This window comes from Falco naumanni, chromosome 2 (assembly GCF_017639655.2).
Source record: "Falco naumanni isolate bFalNau1 chromosome 2, bFalNau1.pat, whole genome shotgun sequence".
Taxonomy (NCBI): Eukaryota; Metazoa; Chordata; class Aves; order Falconiformes; family Falconidae; genus Falco; species Falco naumanni.
In genome coordinates, this window is record NC_054055.1 from 60,372,570 (window position 1) to 60,388,118 (window position 15,549).

General features: G+C 43.5%; 1 protein-coding gene across 1 annotated transcript; it reads left to right on the forward strand.

The window, feature by feature from the left end:
- The first annotated feature begins 8,144 nt into the window (after window positions 1-8,144).
- On the forward strand, window positions 8,145-14,441 carry TEX30 (testis expressed 30). Its single transcript, XM_040584493.1, has 5 exons — window positions 8,145-8,232; window positions 9,441-9,671; window positions 11,144-11,195; window positions 12,723-12,931; window positions 14,089-14,441. The coding sequence occupies exons 1-5, from the start codon at window positions 8,215-8,217 to the stop codon at window positions 14,260-14,262; spliced, it is 684 nt and encodes a 227-aa protein (XP_040440427.1). The 5' UTR covers window positions 8,145-8,214; the 3' UTR covers window positions 14,263-14,441.
- The last annotated feature ends 1,108 nt before the right edge of the window (window positions 14,442-15,549 follow it).

Consider the following 15,549-nt stretch of genomic DNA (forward strand, 5'->3'; position numbering starts at 1 on the left):
CCTGTGTTTCATCTTTCTTCTAAACTTATTCGTGTCATATAATCTATTGATTTACAAGTGCTGAGGAAAAGAAGTGCCAAACATGTCGGGGGCTAAAAGCTGTCATGTGGACTCCAGAAATGTGTTGCCCTTGCAGCATCTCATGGAAGATTTTCCACTTGGCAATAAACAAGTCCTTATAAAACGAAGGCAGATTTTGTGACATGCAATCTACAACTTCAAGTGGAGGTCAGGATACCTCACACGGTTAACATAACAAGAAACTTAGAGAAGAAGTAGATAAGGACTCACTTAATGGTGTATCAAAGAAGCTCTTACGAGGCTTAGCTTTATTTAAAATCTGATTTTTAAAGGAGTCACATGCACAATGTGAGTGTTACTACCTGCACCATTCCCAAATCTTCTCTTCCAGCCTATCAAAGTCTTTGCAATGGCTGCAAGAGCCATTCCTACATGATTTTATAACAGCTTTGATCAATTAATTTCAGCCGAGTTCCAGCACAAGCAAAAACCAGCATGGTCAGAGCAGGTCTTTCAGCCTTATTCAAAGAGCGTTCTTAGTTTGATCACCATATAATGTTCAAGTTTATAGGCATCTCTTTCATAAATTTTACAACCAAAACTGCAGAGCACAAATAAGTGGGGTAGAGATCACTGACACCATACTTCACCATTGTTTTTCAGGTCGTTGCAGAAGTTGTGAAACACATTTGTAAGAACTGAGGTGACAGTACACCTGATCAGGATCAAAAGCTTCTGAACAACATTGCTTCTGGCTGGCCTTTCCTTGGGAGAGAGACTGTGAAAACGAAAGGAGGCTGAATGTAGGACAGCTGAGATGGAAAAAAAATAAAGTTTGGGGAGCTTCTGCTCTGTAGGGAGTGTATGGATACAAGGACCCAAGAAAAGGGTAAGGGAAAAGCTTTTCAGCTAGTGATGTGGTGGGGAACACAGGAGGGCTGTAAGGCAGGACATCGTCTCTCTACAGTTGATTTTTCCTGTGCTTAGAAGAGCAGATCCTGTAAATAAAGAGATTTGCACCAAAGATACTTGACTCCAAGACAAATGTCATCTCTCCACGTATGCTCAGATTGGTTTTACATATGGCGCTAAACACAAGACTTCAAGAATACCCACATACTTGCATTACCAAATGCAGCAAGATGCTAACTGCTGAAAGCACTGATGCATGGAGCACTGTACTGGGTCTGGCTGAGCCCACAGCATCCCTCACAGTGCTGTGCTTGTGCTGAGAGCTAGAAAGGTGGGGGTAACACAGCCGTGCTTTGGCTACTTGCTGGCTGGCAACCAAGCACCCCACAGCCACACATTCACGCCCCCCTCACCCAGAGGGATGGGGAGGAGAATCAGAAAGGAATGTAAAACTTGAGGGCTGCTCAGAAGAAAACTAACTCTATCCCAGCTGAAACCAGGACACTACTGTTGAGCAGTGCCCGCACGGCACCAAGGGTGTCTCTCCAACCGCCCCCCCACCTCACCAGTAGGCTGGGGGTGGGCAAGATCTTGGGAGGGGACACAGCCAGGGCAGCTGATCCAGAGTAACCAATGGGAGATTCCATACCATACAGCGTCTGCTCAGATATAAAAGCTAAGAGGAAGGAGGAAGAAGACGGGGAAGGGGCGGGGGGTAGCATTCGTTATTTACATTTGTCTTCTGAAGCAACTGCTATGTGTACCATAAGCCCTGCTTCCTGAGACGTGGCTGGATATCGCCTGCTGATGGGAAGTAGAGAATAACAGCTTCTGTTTCCCTTCGCTTCCGCATGTGTGGCTTTTGCTATTGCTTCTTTAAACTGTCTTTATTTTGACCCAAAAGTTTTTTTTCCATCTTATTTTCTTCCCACCCTGTTCTGCTGAGGAGGGGAGTGACAGAGTAGCTTGGTGGGCACATGGCACACAGCCAAGGTCCACTCACCACAAGCACATGCACTGAGATGAATTCACCGGTTTGCTGAACATTGAGCATAGCTTTGCATGACACCAGGGGGATTTAAAATAGCTGGCAATAGCCATGTAAGCATTCCTCCACCCAAAACTCATTGAGCACAGTTAGGTGGTGTCTGAACTGTCCTTTGGGCATGCCATGAGCTAGAAGACAGCTCCGAGCAGTACCATACTTTTTAAAATTCTGCGTGGTGCCATCCATAGCCACATCTATCAGTTTTCAGACATTTACAGGTTCAATTCCTTGCATGCTGACACTTCTAGTGTACATGTGTATATGTATGAGTATGAATGTTTATATTCAAAAGTATATCGCTGGTAGCAAACTAGATCCTGTCACATATGTAAACTCATGATAACCTGTAAGTTAGAAGAGGAAAATAAGGAGAAGCCAATAATTAGACCTTTCAGCTTAACTTCAGTTCCTAGGCACTATAAAAGCAAATACACACTCTGTGTACACTGAAATCTACTTAAAGTTGGACAGTATCTAGAATGGATTTGCTAAGTTGTGCCAAACCAAATTATTTTTTCTCCTACCACAGCGTAGCAGATTTTGTGAGCAGCAGTTGCTGTTGACTTTAGTAAACTTTGCCACTGCTTCTTTCTATCAGACCAGAGAATCACAACAAATTAAACTTCCAACAGCACAGGTGCAAGGCCAGAAAACACTTCTCAGCAATGCAAGTGATATTCTATTGGAACCAAATAAATCAAAGAGACTTCCATGCACTCCTTTCTGGAACTCACTACTTTCAGAAATATCATAGAATCATGGAATGGTTGCTGATTCCTTAGCCACTGAGTGGTCTACACATAAAATTCAAGTCTCTCCAGTTCATAGACAAGGATGTTATACAGACAGTGTCAGAAGCTTTGCACAAGTCCAGGTAGGTGGCATCAGTCACTCCTCCCTGATCCATCAATGCTGTAACCCCATCACAGGCCACCAAATTTGTGGTGGCATGACTTGCCCTTAGTGAAGCCATGTTGGCTGTCACCAATCACCTCCTTATTTTCCATGTGCCTTAGCACAGTTTCCAAGGCATGGAGGTGAGACTGACTGGCCTGTATTTTCCTGGGTCTTCCTTTTTTTCTGTTTTTAAAACTGGGGGTTACATTTCCCCTTTTCCAGTCAGTGGGAACTTCACCAGACTCCCATAACTTCTCAAATACGATGGACAGTGGTTTAGCCACTTCATCTGCCAGTTCCCTCAGGACCTGCAGGTGCACCTCACCAGGTCCCATGGACTTGGCACCTTCAGGTTCCTTAGACGGTCTTGAACCTGAACTTCTCCTACAGCGGGCAGTTCCTCATTCTCCCAGTCCCTGCCTTTGCCTTCTGTGACTTGGGTGGTGTGGCTGGAGCACTTGCCAGTGAAGATCGAGGCAAAAAAGTCATGAAGTACCTCAGCCTCCCAGGTAACTAGTTGTCCCGTTTCCTTCCAGAGAGGGCTCACGCTGAGAATTAAATGTTAAAGAGTGTTAGACCTTAACACAATGTTCACAATAAAGGTGAACATAGCAGCAGCAGTAAAGTTCTTTACCATCCCTAACCATGCAAATCATTCAAAGAAGCAACACACAGAAACAGAGTGAAACTTCAGAGCGAAACTTCAGAGCGAAAACATACATGGAATTGAGTTTAGCATTCAAAGACTGTACAGGCATGCCGAAACTATTAATTCTTCCCTTGCAGCAGTGTGAGCAGAAAGGCTTGTTCCACTGGCTTCTGGCCAGGTCATTTCATCAGCCAAGCGGACAGAATAGCCAGTGAGCTCCTGTCAGCAGTCCCAGCACACGCATGGATTGTAACAGCTGCCACTGGAAAACAAAGTGGCTGCACTTATCAAGAACAATGAGGGAATACAAAATCCCTAACAAAGACCCTGAGAAATGTATAGCATCCAAAAGTTGCCATCCAGAAACATGCGTCACAATGACACCTTCCTTTATTAAAGTAAGGGCCTTCCATTTAGCACCACAATTACAAAGCCAGAAATGTCCGCAAAGAGTCTCATGCTAATTAATGATGGATGGACACAATGGGAAAGCTGAGATCACAGGAAAAACTAGAATAATAAAATGATACTGTTACCAATGTAGAAAGAACAAATTGCTGAATAAACACATTTTATCAGACTGAATTAAAGAATTACCACTAATAGAAATGGTTTCAATTTGGTTTGAGTAATTCACCTTCTTTACTAGCCTAAGGTCCCAAGGGAAGTTACAGCCAAGACAGTTTCTCACCTTGCTGGTGGTCAGCATCTGTATCTGCAGAATGTGAGCATATGGCTTGCTCTTTCACCATTCCTGGAAAAAGTTGTCCAATGCATAAATGGCCAAGTTCTCCAGCTTACTGTAAAAACATGGGGATCTACACAGGCCACACTAAAATCCTATATTTTTCTGCACATTATAGAAGTTCGGCTTATCGCCTGCCCATTACTTCCTCTTTCACAGATGACCTAAAATCTTTTCAGACCCTCAAGAAGTATGATGCAATAATCAAAAATTAGTCAGTTATGGGTATCACTACTTTTTAACTCAGGAAACTATACTGGCTAATCAAATAATAGCTTGCTGATCACTTTCAGAAAACTAGTAAAGGTGCTTTTGATACCTGTGCACACAGCACATACATGTGCTGCTGTGTATTCGCATCCTCAGGAACAGAAAAAATGAAGGGTCTTGGTCAAAACTCAAGTTTCTAACTTAAAGTGAGAGTCAAACTTCTATAACAAATATGCATGTCTCCAGCCTAAAACAAAAAAAATAATTTTGATGGTCTTTTATTAAGTTTAAGGAACAAAAAAAAAAATTTAAAAAATCAGCTGTTTCTGATCCCCATGCTCTTCAGCCTTTAGGTATTTTGCACTTAAGCACAGGGGAAAAAACATATTATTTTATACTTTTATAATTATTTTTATACACTTTTCTAAACAAACTTATTCCAACACAAGATTAGTGGGAAAGGTCATCTCTGTTGTTCCTACTGCATATAAATCCGAGCCTCTGGTATGAAAAGCTGTATTTATAATCCAAGGAAAAGAACATGGATTGTCTGATGTACTACCGAAAGTTAACAGGTCCCAAGTTTAGATTGGGAATAATGTCATTCATTGACAAACAGCCACTGTTTATTCAAACCCAGCTGTCTTTGGCATATCAAATCTGTCAGAGGTGCTTACAACAGTGTATAGGTTACTATAACACACAACATATATTCTCATTGAAACATGTCCAATCACATACCTTTCATAATTTTCATATTTGATGACAAATTTAGATTATTATGCACCATATAATGTTTTCAGAACAAACTTCTATTTCCAGGAGTGATGTACAGTTAAAGATATGAAATGATGCCATGCATCTAAGAAACAACGTTTTCTTAGACCATTCAATTAAAAACAATAACGGAGAAGTTCAGAGATTTATAATTACTATTTTAATTGGTGGGAGTTTAAACTTACACTCTTAATTCATATGTAAGCATGTAAAGAAAAGCATTATGATTGTCAATGACTCCTGGCAGTGAATACTTCTGGATTTCAGAAGAGTTACTTGGCACACTTGAAAATCAGTCAGCATCTATTCAAATGTCCCCCTAAACCCACAGAAACCTAAGTTTGAGTAGCTAGGTATGAGTTGCCTTATGTTGGAATATTAAAAACTATTCTTTCACGTTTACATGAACAATTCCATTACATATGCAGAAATTCATAAAAACATATGACTTTATCCATCATAGAAAATATATCCATGAGTTGCAATCTAATATATATAAAGTTCTTAGCCTTGGACATATTAGCAATATTTGGGTCGCTATAAAGTACCCTTATCTTCCAGAAGGAAAGCTCTTGCAGGAAAAGTGCAGTAAAAACAGGCTGGTCTGACCCTATTCCCATGGACCAGAGGATTAAAGAATAACAGATCCTCTCTTTCCTCCACATGTGTTCATTTGCATTGCTCTGGACTCTACTGGGTATTAGCCAGCCTACCTCAAACACGGTGCTTATGCAGAGAAGAGTTTTAAGTATTGAAAGGAGATTGGGGCTAAGAAAATGAACTGAGAAAATAGGAAGTAAACTGGTAGCAGTTTGCTATATGCAGAAAGCATAGGAAAATAGTTTTCCAGTGGGAAGGGGCTACACATGGATAGAATTAATGGGATCTATGTTCCTCAAGGACTGCTCTGAAAACAGGATGTGAATAAAGCAGAAATACAGCACGTGCACTGAGGAGGGAGGAAAAAATGAAAGAAAAAGAGAATGCAAAAATCAGACCGAGAAAGAAGCAAAACAACACCAAAAATATAAATTATACCAGAGCACATAAGCATCCATTAAGTATAGGAAAGAAAGGAATGAAGAAGAAAAAATTAGAAAATTAATATGAAGTCTTATGAACTCTCTTTCTTGCATTCTTGTGTTCTGAATTGAGGCTGCAGCTGAGGTGTAATTGCTTTGGGATAACAGATCTTCTCAGTCCCCTTTTGCCAAGTACCGAATTTGTAAAGGCTTAATTGGTGTTCAGTATTAATTGGAATAGTGCGATCTCCACTCAAAGTAAGTTAATTTGGCATTACTCTGAAGCATTGTCTTTCCCCTAGTCTGCTGGATGCCCTGAATGTGAGCTATGGCTCAAGGAACTGCCACCTCAAAATCACCTGCAATTCAGCTGGCAATGAAATGTGTACAACTTGTGCAGCCTGTGCTGGTGCCTCTCACTCAGCTTTATGCTTCCGCATCTCACTTTAGCCTGCCATTTTTTAGGCAAGGGGCAAGGTAAAAATTTAGACAAATAAAGCTCCCTGTCTTTTCCAGCTAGGTTACAGCTGATGCTCCATTACTTGCCCTTAACACTTACATTTTATGATAATAATGGCTAGGACTGGAATTTATCTGTGAGGCCGGCAATCCTCTGATGGCAGGGTGGACACTGAGATAGTGGGTACGCCTGAGCTGCCCTGCCAGGTTTGCTTCTCAAGAGGGCTGCAATATTTGGATCCCAGCATTTGACAGCATCCTGCCAACAGAGTGACAGTGAGACACTTGGAGCACAAGCCACGAACTTGTTTTACAGCAGGTGAAAATGTGAAAAACAAAGTTCTACTTGGTGATAGCATCTTCAATCAGTTAAGTGATTTGGTATCCTAACTTATGAGTTTTATACACCGATAATGGAAGAAAACATGATCTCTGTCTAAATACCTTGCCACAGAGGATTTTAGAAACAAATCTTTGGGAAATACCCAATATCTAAATACCACAAGCACTGTTGTAGGATATTGGTGCTGTTTTCCATCAGTTTAAGGCTGTTTTGAACACACCAGGTTTTTTATTGTACAATAAAGCACAGCCCAGCAGATAGCTGTGCTTTGGCACCTAAAACCCTAGTCATGTAGTCCCCTGTTTGTGAATGTCGCATAGACCCAGTGTGTCAACAGCTGCCAGAAAAAATAGCTTGACGTCACTCCCTAGACCAAACTCATAGTAAGGACCGTATCTGCACACCCTGAAGTCAGTAAAAGCCTGGCTTTCCAAGCAATTCCAATGTAACTAGCTTTATTTTTTCTAAATTACCACCAGCAGTCCATGTTTTACGTGTACAGATGAATAAAAACTATTTATAGGGAGTGTTGCGAACTCTCCAGTGTAACTCAGGCCTAATTAAATCAGCAACTAAAGAACCATTATTTTTAAAATTCTATTTACTGTGATTATTACATTTTGCTTCTCAATACGTCAACAGCTTTTAAAAATATACCGTTACTGGCGCCTGACGCCCACGCGATAGGCGTTTAACCACGCCAGAGGTCCCTCAGGCGCTGCCGATCCCCCCCTTACCAAGGCCTTGCCGGGCGCGCCCCCAGCGCCCCGCTTTCTCTCGAGGCCTAGTTGAGAGGCGCCGCCCGCGCCCACACGGCTCGGCTCAGCCGTCCCCGTTCAAAAGCCCCTCAGGCGCGGCTCCCGCCTGCGGCCGTGCTGCTGCCGGCACCGGTACCGCCCGCCCCCGGCCACCCCGGCTGCGACGCGGACGCCGCCCGCCTGCACCACCACGCCCCCAGCCCCCGTGCCAGCCCACTGCCTAGCTAGCCCGGCCCTTCGGGGCGGGGCCCCGGCATACGTGGGCCAATCAGACACGGCGACAGGCCGCGCCCGGCGGAGGCCCTCCCATGCGGCGGGGCGGCGATAGGGCAGCTGGCTGTCAATCGCGGGACGTCACGGCGCCGGGAGCGGCATGAGCGGGCAGGCAGAGGTACGGCCGCCGCTTTGTCCGCGCTGCCCCGGCGCGGGGCCCGCCCGGGGGGGGCTGGGGTCAGGTGTCCCTGCGCCGGGGCCGCCCGCGGGGGAGGCTGGCCGTGGAGGGTGGCTCTTCTCGGCCGCAGCCTGGCGAGGGGTTCGTGGGGCCCCGAGCCCGGGGGGAGTCCCGCGGCCTGGCTGGCCGAGGCACCCCGCGGGGCCACCGGCACTGGGGCGGCCCGGGCCGCGCTGGGGTGGCCGTAGTGCTCGGCCGGGCCCAGCAGCTTTGGCTGACCGCCTGCAGGGTCCGTGTGCCTGGTTTCCGTCTGGATCTGTAGGGTCCTGCGGCCTGTGGCGACTGCCCTTCCCGTCTGGCAGCCGCCAGGGCTGGGGAAGGGGGCGGGATGGGCGTGCTGCCGCCTGGGCCTTCCCGGGAGGGGTGTGAGCCTGGGTGTCGGTCAGCTGAGCCCGCCTGGCCTTTTGTCTTCGCTGAGCTACGGCCCGGTAGCCAGGAGGCAGCAGCTCTGGCCGTTGAGCTTTCTGCCGCCCATCTGTGTACACATGTCCCGCTGCCGTCCTCCGTCTGGCATCCTCCGCCATCTCTGCTGGGCAGAGGCTGGAAGGGTAGCAGCTCCATGAGGCCGCTGACAACCTCCTCCTTCCCTGCACGGTGCCTCTGTAGGGCCCCTGCCAAGGAGAGCCTTTGGGAAGCAGCGCTGGCATGAAATAGTGCTTCACCCTGGCCCCAGAGTATTTTCCTTTTTGCTTTCAGAAGCTGCAGCACGTACTGGGGCACATGTACTGTCCATTCCCCTTTCGTTCAGCAAGAACATCAGCTGGTCTTGTGGCTAGTTTAGCTCCTCCAGATGTCTGTCACGACTGGAGGCTCTCCACCAGCCTGAAGGTGGCTGTCTGAACCTGGGCTGTCTGTCTCCTGTCCTTGGGGAAGGTTCAGCCTTTGGCTATTTGCAGGCTGCCACTTCACTGAGTGGTTACCACGGTGTAATTTTTGATTTTGCCCATTATTGCACAGCAAATCTTTGAGCCAGATGTAGAGTTACTCATTTAGTACTCTTAAACAGAAAAAAAGTGGACTTGCAATTTTGGTTTCTGTCTTAATTGTCCAGTTTTCTTCATCATAATGTGTAGACGTCTTTTTTTGGGTTTTTTGTTTTTTTTTTTTCCTCCCTTTTAGTTACCTTGTGGTTTTTGTTTGGTTTCTAGGTTAAGGTGAAAATACCTTTTGGAAACAAATACCTTGATGCTATCTTTTCTGTCCCAGAGAACAAACCAACGTATGGAGTGATTCTTACCCATGGAGCTGGAGGAGATATGAATTTCCCTCACTTAGTGACTTTGGCAGCCTGTCTTGCATCCCATGGAGTTCTATGCCTGCGGTTCACTTGTAAAGGCCTTAATATTGCTTACAGGGCTAAGGCCTTCAAAACCGTTGTGGTAAGGAGTGACCAAATCCTGCCAAAGCTTCGATCCATGGGTGTCATCTTCTGGGTTTCTTAAATTATGACCAGAGATTAGTCAACCAACAGTGGGGAAAATTAGAAGTGATGGTTAGCTAAATGGAGCGCTGCCTATGAGCAGAAAGAGCAGGAACAATTTTTAGATGGCCAGTACCTGGAACAGCTGCAGTAAGTATGTGGGTTTGAGTTCAGGGAGAGAAAGAAAAGCCTGAGAAAAGGATGTGCAGAAAGCAAGGGTGCTTTGTGGGAAAAATTATAGCTTGAAAAAATGGAAGTATTTAGGATGGAAACAAGAGGTAGGTAGGGGTTCTGGGAGGGCTTGGTGAGGAGAAGGGGGACTAAGGGATACAGCTTTGGAAGGAAGGAAGCTGAGTTGGCAATTGAGCTGGGTCTCTGAGGTTTGTCAGCTGGGGGAATAAGACTTTGGGGAAAGAGCAGGGGACTGGGTTGCAGGAGGATTTGAAGCAAAAGAGATTGGGAGTAGCATATGAGAGCCCCAGAACCTAGTCTTTGATTTCAAAATCAGTTTAAACTATTATATGTGTTTGTGTATATCTCTTTCTACTGCTGCTTCGTTATTTAAGATGTTCTTATGTACCTAGGTTTTGTTAAAATGAGCAACTTTTTGGTATAATAGTATCAGCTTAGAGTATCTTCCTGTTCTGGAGCATGTAGGAAGGAGGGGAAATTTTCTCCTGATTATCTAGCTACTAGGGCATGAGAAGGCAGCTTGAGCACTTTGCATTGAGCATCAGACATTTTTATCAGAGAACTAAGTCCAGTTTTTAAGGAATTAATTTGTATGTCATTGTGATTATATGTACATTGATTTTACTGTAGTTAGACTTTGCTAGCTTTAACTTTTACAAAGTTAGACTTTGCTAGCTTTAATGTGGACCTGTTCTCTGGTCTTTTTTGAAGAAGCATAATGTAGCTAGTGAGTTTATATGCTGCTGTGTAATTTAAAGGTCTCTGCTAAAATAGCATCTGAATAGTTACCTCCTAAAAACTGAAAAATCTGTTTCTGAATTTTATTTTTTCTGTTAACAAGATTGTGTCTTAAACTTTTCTTGGAAATACGGGACCTGAGTGAAGAGCATTTTTCCTCACTCATTTTGGCTTTTGATGGCCTAAGTGTGTGCATACAGTCTATTACTACAACTATGTTGATACACAGTAATCATTTTTGTTTTGGTAACTTGATAGGGCATCTAATAATTTAGACTTGCTGGGAGCTACTTTGAAATTGCTTATGGCTATTATGTTGTTGCTGCAAAGTGTTATGATTTGTGTGAAAAAACAGGAGGGCAACTTGTATGTGTCTGTTTCATCTCCAGTGCTGAAAGAGCTTCCCATTTTGTGTTCAGTAGCTACAAACGCAAAAATCCCCAGCCTCCCAGCTGTCTTAATTCTGCCTTGTAATGCTTCTCTTTTATCTTATTTCTTTAGGAATACTTGAAGCTTTATGACGATTATAAACTTTCGGGTGTCTTCCTTGCAGGTATTGTTTTTATTATCTATAATTTTCTCTCTTATACTGCCTCTAAGGATAGCAATCTGTAATTACTCCGTTTTTGAAGTCTATCCCGCTTTGGTAAGAAGCAAATGAACAGATGTGGGTGACAGGTTCCAGTCTGAGGTGGGCACCAAAAGCTTGCTGTCTTAACATGGGAACAAGCTGAATAAACTTAGTATTATAATAAAGTCAGTATTGCCTAGGGAGAGCAATTCAGCCATCTGCTGATAGTTGAATGCTCTGTCACCTTCATTAATTGATTAGCAGTCCGTTGGCTGCCATGGGAACATAGGCGACAAGCCCACTTACAGATCTGCATTTGGGTGTCTTAACCTGGAGCTGAATGCTACCACCTCTGTAGCTGGTGGCTGTGTGGGGTGGGTGTGCAGGTCGGCTGTCTCACAGCTGGCTTGAGCAGCACTGCTTCTCCGGTCACAAATGGGAGAATCCAGCCTGCCGCGTTCTTCGGATTCTTCTGGCAGCATGGCTGTCTAGACCTATTCATCCTCCTCATGATGCCACAGATCTCCCTCCAGAAGGAGGACAGAAAGAGCCATAGACCATGTTTTCCAGGTAATTTGGCAGAAAACTTGTCACTTGTAAAGGGTGTGAGTTTGCTGATAATCCATGTGTACTTTTTAACTGCAGGTCTTGAGGAATTCTGGTTATTGGTAAATGGAAAATCATTTTCCCCAAAACGGGTTTTGGTAGATAAAACCTAGTGGTGGATAAAATAATCAGTTATGTGAGAAGGGAAGTAGATGGATGTCATTAGGAATAACCTGATACAGGAAACTCTGAATGTTCTCTGACTAAGTGCAACCAAATCTGCACTGATGCAAGTTAATCCCACTGGAATCAGCCACTTCTAACACTCAATTACAGAGCATTGTCAGCTCATATGACCCTTCTTTGAGGAGATATTTTGATAGCCTCTTGCTGTGACTGACCTCATGCTACAAGTTCACACCCCCCACCCCCACCCTGCCCTGCCTCTGCTTCTACTTTTACTTTTAGGCTGAAGCTTGCAGTGTGCATAAACACTTGCTGGATTTGTTTTAGGAGTAAGGCACGTAGAACTTTATTTTTTATTTGAGCAGATTAAGGTTGCATGAAATAAATTATACAAGATAATAGCATTGCTATCTCAAATTTCAAGTGTCTGGAGCACAGGACCTGTCCCTCTATTCCCCTTGCCCCCAGGATGTTCCTTCCAGTTCCTTCCAGTATTGCAAAGGATCCCTCTCCATTTATACTTTTTTTTTTTCCATCTTCTTTTTTAAATGTGGATGTGAAATCACAATATACCCAGACAAATATTTTAGCATAAAATGTAGAAATTAGGATTAGTATTTTTAATGAGGTAGATGAATAAAAGCATCTCTAGCATTTTGTACTACTGGTACGCTGAAATACTCTGTTGGATTGTTTTTAGGAGTTGTTTACTCTAACAGAATGTAGATGAGGTGACAACAGATATACTTTTTTTTCCTGTTTTAACATGGGTGAAAGGCCGTTCCATGGGCTCACGAGCTGCTGCCTCTGTGATACGTCAGCTTAGCCAGGATGATGATGATGATGACTTCATTCAAGGTCTAGTATGCTTATCTTACCCATTGCATCGACCAAAACTTCAGTCCAAGCTCCGGGATGAAGATTTATTATTTATCAGGTGTCCAGTGCTGTTTATCTCAGGATCAGCAGATGAGATGTGTGAAAAAGTGAGTATCCTTGTAAGTCCTGCTATGAAGGGACAGTATGGAGGAATAGGAATGAGACTTGAGTGACATCTGTGCACGAGTACACAGCTGTGACTTCAACAGCCTTCTTTAAATATATATATATATCTTTTGAAGGAAGCCTTGGGGTAGGAAACTTCATTGAACATAAGGAAGCCTGGTAGTGCTTTCTTTTGCTGCTTCAAACTTCCGAATTATACTTGATCATCCACTTTAGCAAACTCATCTTTGGGCCACTAAAATACTGCTGATTCAAATGCTTTGTCTTTTTAATTTGTACAATCCTATTAAAAACGCAGCCTGTGGAAGCAGCAAGTCATTTGCTATTCTGTTTTAACCATTTCAGGTTACAAAACATAAACACTCTGCTATGTTACCAATTTCACATTCATCACATTTTCATGACAAATTCTCCTAGCAAAGCAGTTCTACCCACAGACTATTGTCGTAGAAAGTGGCAGTTTACTGTAGAGATGAAGAACAGGTGCACAGCGATGACAATACAGTGGTTTTTGTCTTATTTTCTTGCAAATAGGTACCTCTTGTTCTTGAACAGTTCAGCCCGACTTTGGGAGTGTGTGTAATTGGCATTTTCCATGCTTGGACAGCTTCTGAGGTGCTGTCACCAAAGTCAGGCTAGCAACCAGTAGATCCTTGGAGTGCCCTCTTAATGGGGAAAACTTTCAAGATTTTCCGAGTTGGTTCTTAGATGTGTTTGCTGAGAAAGTTGAGCAGAGTCAAAGGTAGTCTCTAGCCAATTATATTGCTACTCTGGCACTGTAGACAAATCTGACTCAAGAAGTTCTGTCATTTTATTGCTAGTAATACCCTCTGGCAGTAAAAGTGGATTCCTTCATCAGTGGGGGGGAAGGAGCCTGCACAGGGCTGTGACCTTTGCAGTCTTTGAAGTTCCAATTTTCTGTTATTCTGTGTTTGAATGAGGACAAACCTTTGAGCAAACTCCATTATTGAATAGTATCATGGCATCTTTTCTATCAAGGTGTTTTTAATGTGCATGCAGATCAGTTTTGTTTTTAAGAGCTGCCTATTAAGTGTTGCACAGGCAAAGTGAGACATCTAGGAGATGCACAGTTTGTAGCAGCTGATTCTCCTAACTTTCATTCTCATTTTCTCCATAGCAATTGCTAGAAGATGTGGCAAGCAAAATGAAAGCCCCTAAAAAAATCCATTGGGTTGATAAAGCAAACCATGGGATGGTAGTCAAAGGACGAACAACAGACGATGTCATGGAAGAAATAAATGCCCAAGTTTTTTCTTGGCTTAGAGATAATATCAAACTACAGCACAAATAATTTGCAGGTTTAAGCTGTATCTTCATCTAGCTTTTCCTAAACGTGGCAAATTAGTTTGTTATTTCTGAGAAGTCTGTTTATTAAAATGGGCATTTTCAGAGGTCTGAGTGTGTAAATGTAAATAAAACTTTTTTGTATGAATGAAAAAATGATGCAAAATAAATAACTTTTTAAAGGAAGGACAGAATATTTACAGAATTAATATCACGGCAGCATTGTTCCTCGTGTTTCTATGCAAGTAACTATATACAACACAGTAATATAGAGCACTAAGTAAATGCTTTTCACTAGTAGTTGAAGTAACGTACTGGAAAAAATCTATGCTGACAGCAAATTTTTAGGAGCCTCTCATTTCTGAGTATATTACTAATGCTGTACTTGTTTGAAATTAAAAGCTACCAATTTGTAGAATTCTGCAAGCACATCCCCCAAGGCTGGTGAGTATGGGTTGAGCCCTATCCTCGCACTCCCATATGCTTCAAAACTGGTGATGCAGGGAGAGGTATATCTTGTCATTTACAGTGTCACTGCTCTAAGGAGCCAGATTCTTGGTCTCTGTGGGGAGAAGGTGGTGGTAATGCGGGCACAGTTGTGCATGAGGAGCAAAGAACATGAGACAGTTTTGAAGTGTCACTCTCCAGCAACATAAAGGACTGATCAGAGGCCCTGTGGGGAGATGGGCACAGAAGGCGGTTAAACAAAAACTGACAAAAGACCAGTTATGCTTATATACTGCTGGAGGAACTGCTGAAGGAGGCAGCAGTTCTGCCTCCAGTATGACAGGTTGCACAAGGCTTCTGTCAGGAGGGCTTCAAAGAGGCAGGTGGGGATCTGGACTTTATTATCCATTAACAGGAAGAACTCTTCAACTGAGCTCTGATATTGCAGAGGATAAAACACTGCATGTGCTTGCAACTGCAGAGTTCCCCATTATGGGCTATGAGTAACCTGTTGGTATAACCAAAGGTTATAGCAGTATGTTAATTGCTTTCAGCCAAGTCAGCAGCAAGCATCAGCTGAATGATGACCCCTGAGATGAAATGGCTGCTTGGTCCTGGGAAAAGACCTTGGCATTGTCTCCTAAGATGGCAGACTCACCTCTACTGTCAAGAGGTCTCCAAAACCCACTCTGGACATTTTGCACCATTCTGGAGTTTGCTCTTGGGAGCAACTGTCGTATGTGACAGTGCAGAGTGACTTAAATGTACACTAAGTCAGCCCTGGTGAACTGAGAGGATTTCTGTGATATTTTGGTCAGGTGCTTAGATCAGATCACTTTTTTTTAGT